Genomic DNA, 18,359 nt, shown 5'->3' with positions numbered 1-18,359 from the left:
CATCAAGAAGAAATGAGGAAATACGGATTTTGTTGTGTAATAATCCAGTGTCAGGCAATCATCTTATTGGAGCATATCTTAATAATTATAATCAATTTGGCCAATGGAAGAAGTACGCAGGGAGCCTTCAAAATGTATGGAGGAGTGGAGTAAGCCAGGTCACGACACCCTCAGGTATACAGGCAAGCAATGTGCAATAAGCCAACATGAAAGCTGTCTGCTGAGCACGAGACACCTGCGGGATCAATACCTGGCCACCACAAAGGTCATATATTGATATCCTGTGATTGATGCGCTATTAACTCTGCGGGGACTTTTAAGCTATCAAAAGGTAAATAACTCGATAAATGATTTAACCTCTGTGATAAGGAGGTGGACTGTTTCATAAGATGGTGTGGGAGTTTCTTTGTACATCTTGTATTTATTGTGTTTGTTGATGATGGTCCTTTTCCTGTTTCCCAGATACTCTGTGTTCTCTCTGCTGTTCTTTTTGTGTAAGCATGTTTTCCCTGTTGGGAGTTCATGTTTGTCTTTAGCCTCAATGCAGGCACTGGTAAGGGATTTATGACTCAGGTTGTTGATCTACTGTATGTGCCTTGATGAGTTAATATGATTTTTTATGTTTTATATCATGTCATATTTAAAATCACAATCCTAAAATTTGATTTGAAGAGATACTGAACTTGGATATTGAGAAAATACACAAATAGCCCACGACTCAACATGCTCATGGCATAGAAATGGGTGTACCAAGATTGTGGCTCAACCTCGTAGCTTCTCCTGCTCCATTCAGAGAATAAATAATGAATTCAAAAAATTTTGAAAATAACATTATTACATTTGACATTTCGATTTAAGATAAATATATTGATTTATCATACACATATATTTGTGGAAATTACTGGAAAAAATTACTCAAAAGTAAAAAAATAAGTATTTCCCTCTGTCTTTCTCTCATGTTTTGGCGCAGTCCTTCTGCCCTTCTACAGTCCAGCAATGTGTGACACTATGTGCGTGTGTGTCTGCAGTCACGTGAAAGCTAACACATCCCATAGTTGAGCACGGGTACACCCACGCGCAGCCTGACCTGTTATTACTGATCAATCTGAAGAGCAGTAAACTGAAAGAACCTCTGATACTGTTTTTCATGCTGTTGTGAAACATAATATGTTATCAGCCCTGTGTGAGGAAACAAACTGACTGAAATAATTCTGAGCTCAAGCTGCCACCACCAATAAGAAGTTCAGGAATCAGCCACACCTCCAACTTTAGTTGCAGTTGGACAGGGGACAGTGTCTGTAAAAGAGTTATGGTTATGATCATGTGCTGGCTGCGTGTGTGAGCGTGAGTGTGTCTGTGTGTGTGTGTGTGTGTGTGTGTGTGTGTGTGTGTGTGTGTGTGTGTGTGTGTGTGTGTGTGTGTACATATGTTTTATTATTTTAGGGTGGATGTTGTGTGTGCCACTGTAACGGAAAATAATAAATATTTGCTGTCATCTGTTATTCATTAACAAACAACTGGGGACAATTTGTAATCTGAATATCTGCAGACAAACATATTAAAACATCAGATGTCAAATGAATGAAAAAATGCAGGAAAAATCTCTCACCAAAACACAGAAATCATAAGAAATGGTCAAAGAAGTGTCACGTCACCTCTGGAAACCCCAACAGATAAACATCACCTCTATCTCTGCCCTGGTCCCTGGTCTATTTTAAACCAGTCACTAGTGGGCAGGAGTCAGCAGGAGAAGGCAGATCCAACAGAATCCAAGAATCCAAAAATACAACATTCTGTGCAGTGTTGCAAGAAACCTCAAAACGGGTGTCTTCTCAGTTTGGAAACCTCTGAGTCCTGGCCTGGGAGAGCCACTGGCAACCACTGGTGAGGATTTCTGCATGCACATGGATAAAGTCATGCTAACAGGCTACTGCTCACAGTCACAGGGTGTCTGCATGTCTGCCTGGTGTTGAGTTACTTGTGTATGTTTAGCCAACTGACTTGACAGTGTCGACCTGTGTGACTGACTGGCCATCTGCCTCAGAGGAACCAGTTTTAGACAGTGGTCAACATTGGATGTGTTTACTCTACACAGCCAGGTCCCTATGACCCAATTCTAATGTAAGGTAATTATAATAATATAATAATATATTCCCAATGGAAGCCCTTCTGCAGTCCTTGATGCTTTCTTTTACTGTCATACTTTATATATGATTTGTATACACATTAACATTGGGGGTTATGATAATAATAACATGTTTCTCTGCATTTCTGGTGTTGCAGACATACAAAATAACCCTTCATGGATGTTCCAGTGCAGGCCTCTGCTCAGGCAAAGCATGGTTCAATCCTGCTCTGTCAAATGGAGCGGATGAGGGCTGCTGAGGAACTCACTGATGTGGTGCTGATGGCAGAGGGAGTTTCCTTTCCATGCCACAAGGTGGTGCTATCGGCATTCAGCCCATATTTCCAGGTAAGATAAAAGACTTACAAACTCGCAAATTCAAGATCCACATAAAATGAGATTAGCTCTTTACTGCAGTTAAAAAAATCCCTGTGTCCCTATTGTCACTCGTGTCTGGGTCCCTATGTCCAGGCCATGTTCACGTGTGGTCTGAAGGAAACCCGTGGAGGAGAGGTTCCCCTCAGAGACACCCCTGCAGCCAGTCTGGAGCTCTTGCTGGGCTACATGTACCGCGCTGAGCTCCCCCTCTCCAACGAAAATATCCAGGGAGCGGCTGCTGCTGCCTTCCTGCTCCATGTAGACGGAGCCTTCAGGTGGGAGACCATCAGAACAGACTAAGCTATGAACAGGAAGTACAGTGGGCAGTGGTGGCAGCAGGCTAGGCAGTGGTGGAGGAACAGAGGGACAGAAGGATGTAAAGACTCAAAGGAAGGAAAGCAGTTATAAGAGAAGAAAGAAAGAGAGAAAGAAAGAAAGAAAGACAAGCAATGTTTTTGATTTTGCTCCCATCACCTTAGGTTGTGTCAAAGCCACATGGAGGCCAGCATGGACCCTTCCAACTGCATCGGCCTGTACCACTGGGCCAGACACCTGGGGGTCGCTGACCTAGCTGAGTGTGCCCTGAGATACCTCTGCCAGCACTTTGCTCAGGTGGGACTCTGCTGGTTTTTGACCACTCGTGGCGCTGTGTAGCAATGTATTGTATGTATTTGTATCTCGTGTTCTTCCTACATTGCTTGATCCACTTTTTTATCCTCTTCTTCATCATCTTGTCTCTAGGTGTGTGAGGAAGAAGAAGTCCTGGAGTTGGACGCCCAGAGTCTTGGGAATCTGCTGGGTTCAGATGACCTCAACATTTCCCAAGAGGAGACTGTGCTGCAGCTGGTCCTGCGTTGGGTGGACAGGCGCAGAGGCGACTCGCAGAGCGAAGCCCAGGCTGTAGATCTACTCAGGCGAGTGCGGCTGGAGCTTGTGGATCCTGGATTTCTCCTCAAAGCCAGGAGGAGACACCCGGTGAGAAGGGTCAAGGGTCGAGCAATGGATGGCTGTCCTATTGGCAAAAACGTAGTAGAATGCCAGTTATCATAACTATACATTTGTTAAATTGATCTTGCAGGTTTTGCTTATGGATGCTGAGTGCTTTGGGATGATTGATGCTGCTCTGCAGACCTCTGGCCTCTGTGAGACATCTGCTCCACCTCGTCCAGCCCTTCGCTATGGCATGGAGACCACTGACCTGCTGCTCTGCTTGGGTGGGGTAGATGAGACAGGGGTGCCTGCCCGCCGCGGAGGACTGGCTGATCTGAGTTTTTGCTTTGCCCCCCATGGGAGACGGACTTACTACATCCCCTCTCCACTGAAAGGCTGTGGAGGCATGGGTCAGATCACAGCAGGGGCTGTGACAAGGGACAACAGCATAGTGGTGGCCATAGAAGCAGAAGATCAACACAGAGTGAAGAGGATGGACTTCTACAGGTGTGTGTGTGTGTGTGTGGGGGGGGGCTGCACAGGATATATGGCTGCACAGGTCCATATGGTAGAACTGGGGCATTGAATTCAGAAGCTGCTGGTTTGTGTTCCAGATACGATCAGTCAGAGGAGAGCAGATGGGCGGGCCTGTGTTCAGCAGCATACAGAGACATGTATGCGTTAGCGCTCCTAGGAGATGGCGTCTATATGATAGGTGGTCAGATGAAAGTGCGTAATCAATACGTCATCACAGACAGCGTGGAGAGATGGTCCATGAAGAGAGGAGGCAGCTGGCTCAGCTTCGCCCCACTGCCTCTCTCCCTGGCCTGCCACAGCACCGTCAGCCTGAAGGAGCATCTGTATGTTCTGGGGGGCTGGACTCCACAGGTACACAGGCCTGAAAAAAATAATAATAACGCTTACTAAGATATGACTGGTATCATTAGAAAGTTACTTACTAGTACTCTGACGTCAAATCAAATCAAAATTAAAGTACTAAGGTGAAAAGGTCATCTTAACCTACTTCTGCCTCGGTATCTCCATCTGTCCCTCCACTCCTTCCTCAGTATCAGCCTGATGATGAGCCAGACCGACTGAGTAACCGCGTGTTTCAGTTTGACCCGGGCAAGGACAGGTGGACAGAGTGTGCAAGGATGAAGTACTCCAGGTACCGCAGCGGTTCTGCTGTCCTCAATGGAGAAATCTACATAGCAGGTAAGACAAGACAAGCTATTCAGGCAAAGGATTTATTCTGAAGGAGAAATGTGCATACTTTTGTGATCTTAAGGTGGTATAGGATGCGATGGAGAGGACCGTGGACAGTCACGTTGCTGTCTGAGCTCAGTGGAGATTTATAACCCAGACACAGATACCTGGAGGGCAGGACCAACTCTTCCCACGTGCCTGCTTTCCCTCCGAACCAACGCCACCAATATGGGAGAGGTGGAGGGGAAACTCTACCTCTGTGGTTACTTCAAGGGGGCAGGTCAGTAGGTTAATGCCCGTCAATAACTATCAACTGACTATGAACAAGTTTTGTGAGTTTAACCAGGGCACAGCAATGACCGCAAAAATAAATCCAGATGGGAAAACAAGGCACACTCTTTATCAGCAACAGATGATTGAGTGAGTGTACGTTTTTATCGGACACTTCCATCCTTTGTTTCATGACTGCAGGCCGCCATGAGATCATCACCAAGGAGCTTTTGGAATTGGACCCAGCCGACAATGTGTGGAGGGTGGTGGAAAGACGGGCAGCTATGCATGACAGCTATGACGTCTGTTTAGTGGCCAACCTCAACCCACGAGACCTCTTTTCACCCTAATTCAACTCCTCCTGACTCTGAGAAAAGACACTAAAGAGACAGACGATGTGCGTCAGCCCACTAAACCCACTGCAGCGGTTCCAAATCTGGGTTTCTACTCCCTGATCACACGTACTGCATATTGACAGTGGAGAACAGTTGAGCTCAGTCTGTCCCTCCAAAAAAGACAGCAGAATATGTGCACCGCTATTATCCTTAAACTATGCCATTCATTAAGGAAGATTCATTGTTTCTCATCTGCCAAAACTAACTGTTTGTCCCTTTCCTTCCCTGATTAATAAAGAATCAACTAAAAAAGTATTTTCTATTTTCTGTTTTTTGAGTCATTGTTTATTATTTTTTATTATAAATATAGAAATAACATTTAGTAAGCCCTAAAGCATGCCGACGTGGTGATCATCAATAATGATTATGATGGTTTAGAGTAAAACCAAATTTAAGTCAATATTTTAAATAGTCTCACCACCATTAATGTGTTTTTTTATATTTGTCTGCGGATTTTAAACCGAAACACAAACAGTCATTTCCAGGATTTCATTTTCTTTGGCAAAGCGTCATCAGTCCTGTGTGATTGCAGTGGTGATGCCATGGTGTTCCTCTGTGACCCGCATGACATTCCAAACATTTCTCCTCCTCCCTCTGCTGCCTCTGATCCGGTCAAAAAAAAAAAAAAAATTCCCAAACGAGCGTGACGCGGCCGGGATGAGATGATGCTCTGGATGCTCCACCCACCCGACCCGGACCATGTAGTTGCTGCAGCTCCTGTTGCTGTGTGTTTGGGAAGAGAGGACCACTCAGAGATACAGTTTGAGGAGACACCACCCACTCTTACAGGAACTCATCTGAGAACAGCTTCCACAATGGGCTCGTGTTTAAAGCCACTGGCCTAATTTGTGTGACTCTGAATAACGCTTTATGGGCAACTTACCCAGTACCTACCAGCTTATACGTCGAGCTCAAACAGAAGCGGGGTTCGGGTCCCGGAGCAGACTGACAGGTGCGCACGGAGAAGGATGGGCAGGCGAGACGGCAGAGGCGCGATGAACACAAGTGACCGCTCCGAGCTCGGGAGTCTGCAGGACGCCGCGTCAACCGGCAACAATGTCGGCGAGGAGCCCCCTAGACTCGGAAGCCACCGTCCGTGCAGCAGCGCGGAGAGGCGGCAGAGCGACCGGGACGCGGAGTCGCTGGGCCGGGAAGCCGCTGCCACAGCCCCGGCCGAGGTGAAGAAGCACCAGCACAAACATAACTTGAAGCACCGGTATGAGGTGATGGAGACGCTGGGCAAAGGCACCTACGGCAAAGTGAAGAAGGCGGTGGAGAGGGCCAGCATGAAGACAGTGAGTCAAGCCTCAAAGTGTTATTCTAACATCTGGACAAAGTTAACCTTTTATGTTTAACGATTAAACACTACTCAATATTTTTGAGTAAATGTATGAATGACAGATTGGGTCTGAAAGTGTCTTAAATGTCAAATGCCAAACTCAGAATGATCTGACCCTGACTGCCTGGTGGAGGATTCGCATACTGAGCGTTCTTATCTTACTGAATATGTTGCCATAAGAGTGTTGCCCAGTCATTAAATATTTATATGAAGATGGAGTGGGATTGTGGATAGCATATGTCCCTGGCTGTGTGTGTGTGTGTGTGTGTGTGTGTGTGTGTGTGTGTGTGTGTGTGTGTGTGTGTGTGTGTGTGTGTGTGTGTTATGTGAGTGTGTGTGAGCTCATGGGCTCAGTGTGGTCCCTGTTCTTGTTTCCTGTGCTGCCAGGCCGAGATGCCTTTGCTCTGACTCACTCAGCACTTGAACAAGAGGATAAAATTACTACAATAGGTCTCCTCCAACATGAGTCTGACCTCTTTAAGAGCCGCTCAGTGAAACGCACCAGCATACAAACATAACACATGCACACATACACACACACACTAACCAACCAACAATATATACATACTGTATATTGATTGTTTATATATAATATTGTAGACACAATCTGTTTATCCATGGAGCATATTTTGATTAACTAATGGTTTTAATGCTTACATTCAATCTCTGATCTCAGCACAAAGAGACAGTTGCTCTGTGAGCCCAGAGTGTGTTTTTTTCTTCAGTAATCAAACACTCTCTAATAAGGATAATTAGTTTCTGGTCAGATTGTGGAAGTGGCATTCATCTGCAGCCAACACCTTTATGCTGAGATCCATGAGAAAGGATAGAGAAAGACTCAATAATATGTGTGAATGTGTGTCTGTGTGTGTGTGTTTGTGTGTACATGTGTGTGTACGTGCGTGTGTGTGCACGCTGAGTAATTAGGTCTGGAGGGACGAGGGAAAATGCTGAATTCCTTGAGTCAGTAGCCAGCACATACCAGGGATTCTTTGAAACAAAACGGACATTATTTTTGGAAACAAGACTGGGAGGGGCTGTTGTTTGAGTGCGAGACGAGGTAGAGGAGGAGACAGTTTTAGAGCTAGGAGGAGGAAGAGCAGAGAGGAGCAGTGTCCTAAGAGCAGAGAGCTGAGTCCAGATTGTCCCTGTTGCCTTTGCTGAGTTGCTACTGCAGGAAAATATGACTAATGAAAGAAGGATGCGCTAATATGTACACTTACATTGGCTTTTGTTTTAATTTTACAGCATTTGTGTATGTGTTTATGTGTGCATGTGTGTGTGTGTGTCTGTGTGTGTGTGTCTGTGTGTGTGTCTGTAGAGAATGCTGCTAGATTGGCGAGGTCAAAGGTTTGTTTGGCAAGAAGCCTGTCTAATCTGCTTTTAAATCTTCCACAGATGCAGTAGGGATCTTTAATGATGCTCAGGCTTGACGTGTGTGTGTGTGTGCGTGCGTGTGTGTGTGTGTTCTAATTTGTCTGTGGGAATAAGAAGACAGGAAATAAGTGGTCTGAGACTGACCCCTCTCTATGTGTAGACGCACACACGCACACAAAACAGAGGTCACAAGTTCAGGAAGTCAATACTGCGAAGATGTGAACACTGGTTGTTTGTCATGCAGGTATTTAGAGCTGCTGCTATTCCGAAATAGAAATGTGGAGGGTACATAATTACTCAAGTACTTAAATGAAGTATGGGTTTTGGTACTGGTACTTTACTTGAATAGTTCCATTTTTAGATTTTAGACGCTTTTTCCTCATTCCTTCATTTCTCTCAATTTTCTTTCTTTGTATTCTCGAACATTTCATAGCATAACCTCTGTTCTCCACAAACATTACTTTTCATATTAGAGTAAACTATACTCCTTAAACTTGTGTACTATGACTTGAGTAGGATCTTGAATGTATTGTAGGACTTGGAGTAGTACTAGTATGTAGGAACTTGCATTACATTCTCTATATTCCCTTTTATAAAAGCAAAGGTGCTTCTTCAATGAATCTGTACCTCCATCATATACTGCATTTTGCTTTACTACACACCACTTAAAGAAATATCTGTGGGTCAAACAAACTCACTTATATTGCCAATGTGGATCCGGTTGCACCCATTTGGCATTTCTGTCTAATATCTCACACACAGCACATTATCTGGATGAACAATAAGACATTGCGAGTTACTCAGATCGTAACTCAAGAGTAGACATTCCCAGACTGCCTTTGCACAATTCTGCATTTTAAAAATGCTCTTATTGACGCACTGATCAGGCCTTAGTGCCATGAATGTGGTATAAGTGTGGGTTTAGTGGAACAGTAAAATACAGGCCTTTAAGCTCTGGTAGTACTCTGACCCAGCAGGTATTTGGGTCAGAAATCACTGTCATGCATGCCAGTGTACTTATCTCAATAATGCCCCAGACTTGGACGTGTGCCATTCTGCAGACAACCGCTGAATATCTGTGGCCTAATCTCTCATCCAAGGCTCAATCCCTGAAGACGGACATAGGTGCTACACAATGTTTGCCAGTATCTAGAAATTCAGAGTTAAAATATTCCCCTACACAGAAGAAGAAGTCACATCAGTTATAAATAGATTGGATCTTGCACTCATAACCAATCTCTGGAGTTCCGAAGAGTTTGCGTGTATTTGTGTGTGTTGCATAACTAGTGCAGTTACTAGGGCGTGTGAATTGTGTCTTCTTATGTCTTAAAGTTCTTTCCAGCAGCTGAGAATGCTGACCCAGGAGAGAAGCCTGCACGCCCGTAGGGACACGAAAGAGAGCCACAGAATTATACGTGGGACTGTTAGAATGTCACCCTCACAAAGCAGCGAGTCGTGCTTGGGAACGTAAGCCTCCCATGTTTCTCCTCACCCGTTTATTTGGAAGCTGATCATTGTTGTCTAGTTTTTTGTCAGCTTCTGTCTCGTCCTTTGATGGTGGTATTTTGATGACTCTGTCCAGGCGATTTAGTGGCTCATGTTGGTGTGTCTGTTTTGGTGTGTGTGTGTGTTTGGGTATAGGGAGTGACGCTGGGTTACAGTATGTGTGAGAGATTAAGGGAACAGAGTGTGAGCAAGGCAGCTGTCATCCTTCTGCTTCTATTAATCTCCAAGGGATTCTGTGTTTGTGTGCATGCGACTTATAACTACATTGTAGCCATATATGTCTCTTTGTTTCTATTCATTTCTATGGAATATGGGTGTATTTCTCAAATGTTCATACACTTTTTCAATGATCTAGTCTTGTGTTGGGGAAATAGGGGGTAAATGGGTTAACTGGAGTGCAGTGGGGTGTGCAGAGGAATTAATTAAAGAGGAATCTGCTTTTGCTGGCACCAAAAGCTCAGCTAAAATGGACAAACAAGGGTTGTACAAAGCATCGCCATGGTTACAACGGTCCCTCTGTGACCCTAACGCTGTTGTGGAAAACGGGCTCTCACACTCCGGTGGAGTGTTGGATTTTGACGTAAAGCTTTGTAACTTATGACCAAGTGGTGCGTCTTCTTTCCCCAGGTGGCCATCAAGTCGATCCGCAAGGAGAGCATCACCGATGACCTGGACAGAGTCCACATACAGAGAGAGATCGAGATCACCTCCTCTCTCTGGCACGCCAACATCATACGCTTCCACGAGGGTACGATCACAATCACAAGTCATAAAAAGTCACACATATAGCCAATATGGACCATAATCTGCACACATTCCCTATTACAAAACAGTCTTAAACTATGTTACCACGCTACCATGTTGCACTCAACATGCCGATACTGCCTCCAGAGCCATGTTGTTAAGGATATTCACCAAATTATTCAAGTTTGTTGCACAGATGCATGCAGGAAATCCCACTCGTCATCCACTTTCAGGAAGCCTCCAGCATTTCAATTATTCATGGATTGTTTATTTCCCAAATAACATATTGTTACATAATATATAGGTCAACAGGAAGCACACATTCAGGCACGTCAGACTGTCTGTATGTGTCTCTAAATGTGTTCTGTGTCCTGTGCAGTGTTTGAGAGCCGCGATAAGATTGTGATAGTGATGGAGTACGCCAGCAGAGGAGAGCTGTACGATTACATCCAGGAGAGGAGGAGGCTGCCCGAAAGAGAAGCCAGAGACATCTTCAGACAAATCACCTCTGCCGTCCACTACTGCCACAAGGTTAACACACATGCACACACATACACACACGTATAGGAACATATACTGCATGTTAATGTGATCGCTATCATCAGTATCATCACAGTGTGTTATTTGACCTGAAATATATCTGGAAACCCATTTCTAAAGTTTTGTCATTTGGATTTATGGATAAAAATGAGGGAACAACATGAATGCACATAATATTTTGTATGTTGTAATCAGCAGTACACAGTTCACAAATTAAATCCCACCTAATCCACTAAATCCTATTACTGCAGGAAAACTTTGACAGGAGTTTTCAGATCCCTCCGGGTTAAATGCACATTAAGCCCTGAATGTTCTTTACTGTCACACTCACACACTGACGCAAATTTAACAAATGCATTCCTCACATGAGCTTCCTTCCCCCCTTCCGAATGAATTCCTGGCAAAGGAAAAACTTCTTTGTTCTTCTGTCTTAATTGCTGTGTTTGTACATAAAATCAGCAGTGCCAGACACACAATCCAGTCTCATACAGACGTGAATGGACTGGAGGCTCTTGTGCACGTGTAGACAGCTCTTGAACAAACAGAGACAGAGATAGTTTTTGTTTTTATATAAATCTTGGCACATCATATCCAATTTTTCTTCATCATACTTTCACATTCAGGCCAAAGATGCGCCTTATCATTTCACTGCTTGGCTTTAAAGTGGACAGGAATGTTGATTTTGTGCTATTTCTGCCCCTCAAAAAATGGTTCCAAAACAGATATGAATGTTCCCACGTGTATGAATCATTGAACATGCCTCTGGCGCTGAGCTGGACACTTACAATGATATGTAGGTTTCAGGAGAAGAATCACTCAACCCGACTATCTACGTAACCATAGCCTGACACATGTGAATTCCTTTACTTATTTCCTTTTTCAGTTTTCTTTGCATTGGGTTTGCGTGCACTCGGTACATACACAGTGTGCACAAAACAAGGTCTAAGGTCGTGGGCCGTTTCCTCCACTTAAGTGCTCTGGAGAGGATGTAATTAACGAAAGAACACTATTGTGGCTCATTAGGCAGTGGCTGTATGAGAACCTGACGGCAGCGTTTAAGGTTTCCCTGCATTCTGGGTGGCCCCGCTCGTCTATGGCTGAATTGTCTCCTCCTATGAGTAGCTACCCACTCAATGTCAGTGAATTAGCGTGGATAAAAAAGCCAGCCCGCCATAGACTTTCCCTCCAGCTCTTCCTCCTCAGATGTCTGCACCCTGTGGCCTCCTCTTGGCTCGCAGGTGCTTAACGCTATAGGAGGATCACATCACATCTAATCAGAGGAATTAAGTCAAACAAAGCACATCCTCATGCACAATATGACTAAACAGTCTGAGAGCAAGTCTCAAGGCTCGCCGATATGGCCCTGCCTCATGATGCCAGAGTGGAATGTTAATGGTTATAAGACAATAAATTAAAGACACACGTGCAGCATAGGCTGAGTTTGTATTGTATACTTTAGCGCTGTCGTTACTTTAAGTTATGCATGCAGAGAGAAACCGACTTAACATAAACAGGTCTTGTCTCTGCTCTCTTTCAGAATGGTGTCGTGCATCGAGACCTGAAGCTGGAGAACATCCTTTTAGATCAAGAGCTCAATGTAAAGGTAAGACTGAAGTGTAATACATACAGCATGTGCTGTGGAGGAGAAATGCAGACTCCTCCAAACTGAGACATCATCAGTTAGATAAAAAATTAGACTTGGCTTGAGAGTAGAGATACATCATTGGATATTATTATAGATCCTCTCAAGAGCTGCAAATATGCATATATCTTTTGTGAAATAGTAATATGATATATTTATCAGGAAGTAATCCTTTTCTACAGAGGATGTTTAGCTTTTGGAAAGGAGCTCTTCAGATATTGCTGCTGCTGCTGCTGCTGCTGTTAAAGGTTTTCCTGGCAGATCTGAAACAAAATGTAACATGCACATTCACAACGTACTGTACATTGGAGCACGTCCTGCCCGCAGTTATGTTAATACGTTGTAAAGTTATGCACACAGAACAGCACAAAAACATAGTGCCAGGTCTAATAAAAGAACCTCGGGGCCATTCTTTGCCTTATTCGGGTATTCTTCTCCTTATATGGGAGCTGCGCATGGTCAAAGAGAATGCAGGGAATTCGGCAGCAATCGGTTCGATCCAAATGTTTTAATATAAGTATGCTGTGTCTGTCTGTCGAGAGAAAACATGACGTGCAGACCTCTCAGCACCTCCTCATTCATGTGAGCCTCAGCTTCACCACAGCATCTGCTCCAGGAAATGACCAAGGCTGTGTGTAATGTATGAATGTGGTATGGTCTCCATGAGAGCTGCTCTATGCCACATTTACAGTACAAACACAGACGCTGTTGTCAAAAGGGTCAAGTTAGAAATCACTCATTCCTTCAGATTCCCCTAAAATTAGAACATATTTACAGAACAATATATTCCTAATTAATGCTGAAGGAAGTGAGAATTATCCAATAATTAATTGTAATAGCTGGTTTGCATTCAATTGTATAAAACAAGACAAACCTAGACGAATACATTAGTTTAGACACAAAACCAAATGTAGACTGTAACGGCAGCCAGAAAATGTTTTCCCAACAGAGTTCACAGCACTTTATTAGACTATTACCTTTTTGTAACATTTTCCACCGGTCTGTTGATTCTGCGTGTGTGTGTGTGTGTGTGTGTGTGTGTGTGTGTGTGTGTGTGTGTGTGTGTGTGTGTGTGTGTGTGTGTGTGTGTGTGTGTGTGTGTGTGTGTGTGTGTGTGTGTGTGTGTGGAATAGCGGACAGCTGGTTACGGGGCAACAGCCTGTGTAATTCTCAGGCACGTGCATAGGAGTCGTTTGTATGTTTAGGAGTTATAACTCGGCTTGGCAGGAGAATTTGCACAGCAGGACACACACACACACAGACAAACACACAAAACAAAACAAAACAATGGCACTTGGAAGGAAAGGTGCTGTGTTTGAATAACTCACACACTCAGTTTACTCATCATTGTAAGTTTACATAGATGGACTGTGAGCTGACAGACAGACTCTTCTTCCTTTTCCTGGTTCCTCTGAGCCGCCCTCATACAACTGTCTTGTCGAGTATCTGTAACACCAGAGGAGCTGATAGCGTGTTGCTGTGCATGTTAATAATCACTTCAGATAGAGGGGAGCCGCAGTCTGTCCCTCACAGCTTTGAGTGTTTGTTCCGTTACGTGAGTGTATGCAGCCTGATGTTTTTGGCTCGCCCCTCTTTCCTCACTCACACGTCCACTGGCAAAAGCTCAACACACCTATTTTTGGCTGTGTTAAAAGGAACTGATGGGTAATAATTTGCAGAACAAGCTCACTGAATTGGAATGTGGGTTGCGTGAGGATGAAGGTGCACAAGAGTGACTGTGGTTTATTGCAAATGAGAGATTTGCTTTAAAATTATAAAGCGTTCAGAACGTTACATCATGAGGTTAATGCATTCCATTTTACATGAGAGACAAATAACTTATGTACTTCCTCTCTTCCTCCCGCTGAAGCTGGCTGATTTTGGCCTTTCCAATCATTTCCGGAGGGGCAATATGCTGCAGACCTACTGTGGGAGTCCACTCTATGCTGCCCCGGAGATAGTGAAAGGCCTCCCCTACCAGGGACCAGAGGTAAGACTATATGTCTCTGTTATAGGATTCCTGCTTCATACTGGTTACACTAATGATTAACTAGAAATCCTCATTAGGGGTGACATCAGTGTGTCAGAGGTCTCGGGGGGCCCGAGCTGCACTCTGGAGAACGGGCCCCACCAACATAATGACTCCTGCCAACCAAAACGTGCACAGAAGCTTTTGATAAGACTTCTGAACTCCAAACAACCCAAACCCCAAAACGTGCAAAAACAGGCTCATTTTGTATGATATTCAACTTTACTCGTCTGTACCTCGATGAAGATAAAAATGGGGAATGAGCTGTATCCAGGATGAATGTGATAAATATACAGTGGATATATGAAAGAGCTGCAATGACCTATGTTGGATTTTTCAAAGTTTGTGATATAGGTAAGTCTTTACAGTTCTCCTCACATGACATATTCATCCTTCACTGTGTTTGTTTGCGACAGGTGGACTGCTGGGCCCTGGGAGTGTTGCTGTACGCTCTGGTATACAGCAGCATGCCATTCGACGGGGCCAGTCATACCTCGCTCACAGAGCAGATCAGCCAAGGTCGCTATCGCAGACAAGACCCCCCCTCAGGTACCTTCACTGCTTATTAATGATCTATTTCTATCCACCAAAGTGAAAAATTCTTGATGAATGTATTCAGTTCATACGCTCTAAACATTTGGCCTCCTTTCCCTCCAGACGCCTGTGCTCTTATCGACTGGCTGTTGACTGTACGTGTGGATGAGAGAGCCACGATAGAGGATGTGGCCAATCACTGGTGGGTGAACTGGGGTTATGAGGAGTGTGTATGTGACTGTTCTTCATCCCCGCTCCAAGACTGCCCCTCCCCGCTGCTGGCCCGCTACATCGACTGGCAGAATCGGGTCACTGCTAGCAACAGCGTGACTGTCGACCCTGCGTGCTTATCCTCCGAGTCCTCCTACCCGCCTCATCTCTCGCCTCACCCCTTTTACTTCAGCTTCCCTTTGAAGGGTGACCGAGGAGGAGGAGGAAGTAGTAGGACACATGGAGGGATGTCAAGTCTCAGGAAGTCACGCAAAGAAAACACCATTCCCCAGACTGCATTGGGAACTTGTGGTAGTGTTTGTGCTACTGCTCCGACCTCATCTACAACATCATCCACTTCCACGATTGAGAGGAAGAAACCCAAAGGAATTTTGAAACCCCAACGGAGTTTTGACTCTGTCTTTCACAGCCCCCCTAAAGAGAACTCTCCCACCTCTCCGTGTATTGCTCCTCCCCAGACTTACCGATCGCATGCCATTGTCCACACACACACTGAAGTCCGGTCCAGCAGCCTGCCACCTCCCTTGACATTCAGTCAGCCCTCATCCAAGATGCCAAAGAAGGGGATACTAAAGAACCTGTTTGGAGGAGAGTCAGGATATGCGTCATCATCAGAGAGAAGGAGCTCCGTGTCAGGTTTTGGAGTGGCAGGGACGGTGAGTCCCAGTGGTTTGTGTTCCTACAATCCGCATCCTTCCCTCCCTGTGTTGGCAGACAGCCCCACCATGCACACAGAGGCGGTCAGGAGAAGAAAGGGAATACTGAAACGCAACGGCAAGTTCTCGCGCAGTCTAGATCTTCCCGATGACCACCACCCATCTCCATCTTCAGCTGCCACGATGTTCCCCGAGGCCCTGCAGAAGCTGCTGCAGGAGGCCGCTGAGGGCAGCTGCAGTCGCCCCTCTAGCGTGGTGAGCGAAGACAGCCTATTCTCCTCCGACTCGTTTGACCTACTGGACCTCAGCGCCCAGGCACGGGGCAGGGCTTTCTCCCAGGGTATGCAGCCGAGCGCTTGTAGCTCTGAGGATGACCTGGAGCCTCTCAGATCTGATGCTGACAGGTTTGGCGAAGGAGAAGAGAGGAAGGAGATGCTAACATAAGTTTAATGAATGATGGAGATTAGTGAAAAGTGACAATCAGCAACCATGATCTTGAATAGACACTTCTAATGAACTCTGGTACTCTGGAACTGGACTGCATCTGTTCTGATTACTGCAACTGAAAACACTAATCCGTGTTTAATGATGACTCTGTACTTCTTGGCGATGCCTCTAAAAAATTAGGCCAGCGACACAAAGTTGAACCTGATGATGATCCAGGATTTGCCAGTTAAATCCTCTCTCAAGATTCCAGCGGATTTCTGTACAAATGAGCCTTGAAAATGTGAATCTAGAAGCTGTAATCTGGAAAACATTACCTGATGTATGGAATCGCACTGCCCGATTTCGGAACTGACAAAAAGCACAACTGAGTGCTTCCTATATATGACAGTGTTTATAGTCGGCTCAAAGCTGTGATAACTTGCCAGCTGTCAATTGCCATATTTGTGTTGCGGTTAATGTTGTAGTGTGTACACAATTTGCTACTTTGCACCAACAGACACAGCGTGAACAGCAGCTCTCTACCTTTAGACCATGCTGCTGTGGACGGTGCAATAATATAGTCAGGTGTATGCTTGTGTGTAAATCTATCATTTTCATGCTGTAAGTATAGGATTTTGTGTGTTTTGTTCGAGCATTTTCATACTATGTTGCAAAAATAAATTATGCAAACCTCCGACCCTCCAGAATGGTTTTCTGCTGAGGACACACTGCAGATCAGAGATGACATGAGCACATTTTGCAGGTCTAAACAAATAACGAGCATTTTAAAGCACAGACGCAGACATTTAAGACAGATCATCTTTTTATCTGATCTTATCTTTTCTATCTAAACATTCACTTCTTTTTTTGGTCCCTTTGCACGGGACAAGATCGAACAAATACAGCAACACTGTTTACGAAAAATGCCAAAAGCTTTCCATGTGATTAACTCCAGAGCCCAGTGTATCCATAAACACAGAGCTCTATTTACCCCACGGGCTGTTTGTGTAAGGTTTCTATGATTTAAATTGAAGTGAATCAGATAAGACAATGTGTTGTTATGCATTTACACTGCATAAATGTTGAAAAGTCTTAATGCCTTGATGCAATGTGACTTCACTTTCATGGTGAGTTTGATTGTGGAAATGGAAAATGCACGGAGGAATTCAATAGTCCATCTGAAATCATCTGCAACATTGCAACCTGTCGCCAGCACTTGTGTATGGATGAAAAATGGGCTTTCAGAGGGGATTAGCATTTTTAAAAAGCAGATAAGCAGTGAAAACATTACTATTGTTTCCTTCATGGGCTCTCACTAACTGCTTCTGTAAGCACTGTCAGAATTCTGCTCCATCTTACGAAAACTCCCAAGTTTGGTCATTGTATCGTTTTTCAGAAGTCACTGTTGTGGAGGTACTAGCCTACTTCTGATGAAACAACTGAACACTCACGGGCAGATCTTTATTGGTTGGGGAAAACTCTAGCATCTGACACACGCACACGCAAACACACACGCACACACACACACACGCATAGGGCTATTTGTGTATCACCCACTTCCATTGTTTAAATTGAGCAGATATCTGTGTGTTTTCCTTTGCTGTAATCACTTGAATGTTAATGTGGTTGATGGCTGACAGAAAAACATCCAGTTCTTTCGGCCACTTGTGGATGAAGTCCAGAGCAGAAGTCCGATAATAACATTGGAAAAACAGCTCTTATCTCATGTCAGTCACACGCGGACCAGAAGCGAGACCATCGACTTACATAACGGCTGCACTTAATGCATTTTAGCTCATATTTATACAACATCTATATGGCAGACCGCTGAGTCTATGGTGCAGACAGACACACCACTGAAGGGTTTCTGCTTCAAGTTAATTCCTTTTCCTTTCAGCTGCAGTAAGACTTCACAGCATTGCCTTATGCTCTCTCGTATCAGGAATCATGTAAGCTGTAAAACACAGCAAAGGTTTTGGTTTGAATAGGAGCTTACATTATGGGCCTCCTATCTATCACATGTGGTCAAGT

The 18,359-nt window shown here is 44.6% G+C and overlaps 2 protein-coding genes across 4 annotated transcripts; both read left to right on the top strand.

Annotated features, from left to right (window-relative positions):
* The first annotated feature begins 1,712 nt into the window (after positions 1–1,712).
* Positions 1,713–5,541, top strand: LOC143013482 (kelch repeat and BTB domain-containing protein 12-like). 3 transcript variants are annotated; one of them, XM_076167124.1, is made up of 11 exons: positions 1,716–1,884; positions 1,993–2,126; positions 2,284–2,473; positions 2,597–2,778; positions 2,983–3,115; positions 3,245–3,478; positions 3,582–3,940; positions 4,048–4,321; positions 4,501–4,648; positions 4,722–4,919; positions 5,111–5,541. In XM_076167124.1, the coding sequence occupies exons 3-11, from the start codon at positions 2,303–2,305 to the stop codon at positions 5,257–5,259; spliced, it is 1,848 nt and encodes a 615-aa protein (XP_076023239.1). In that variant the 5' UTR covers positions 1,716–1,884; positions 1,993–2,126; positions 2,284–2,302; the 3' UTR covers positions 5,260–5,541. The 3 variants fall into 3 exon arrangements, with proteins under 3 accessions (XP_076023240.1, XP_076023239.1, XP_076023238.1); XM_076167125.1 differs by lacking the exon at positions 1,993–2,126 and having other exon boundaries at positions 1,713–1,884; positions 4,797–4,919; XM_076167123.1 differs by lacking the exon at positions 1,993–2,126 and having other exon boundaries at positions 1,793–1,884.
* Positions 5,542–6,045: 504 nt separating this feature from the next.
* LOC143013523 (NUAK family SNF1-like kinase 1) lies at positions 6,046–17,022 on the top strand. Its single transcript, XM_076167187.1, has 7 exons — positions 6,046–6,599; positions 10,154–10,274; positions 10,650–10,801; positions 12,348–12,413; positions 14,323–14,442; positions 14,898–15,030; positions 15,139–17,022. The coding sequence occupies exons 1-7, from the start codon at positions 6,273–6,275 to the stop codon at positions 16,344–16,346; spliced, it is 2,127 nt and encodes a 708-aa protein (XP_076023302.1). The 5' UTR covers positions 6,046–6,272; the 3' UTR covers positions 16,347–17,022.
* Positions 17,023–18,359: the final 1,337 nt, after the last annotated feature.

The sequence above is a fragment of the Genypterus blacodes genome, unplaced genomic scaffold, assembly GCF_046128005.1.
Source record: "Genypterus blacodes isolate CSIRO-AG114 ecotype Tasmania unplaced genomic scaffold, CSIRO-AGI_Gbla_v1 ptg000156l_1, whole genome shotgun sequence".
Lineage (NCBI taxonomy): Eukaryota > Metazoa > Chordata > Actinopteri > Ophidiiformes > Ophidiidae > Genypterus > Genypterus blacodes.
This window is presented reverse-complemented; position numbering and strand designations above follow the sequence as displayed.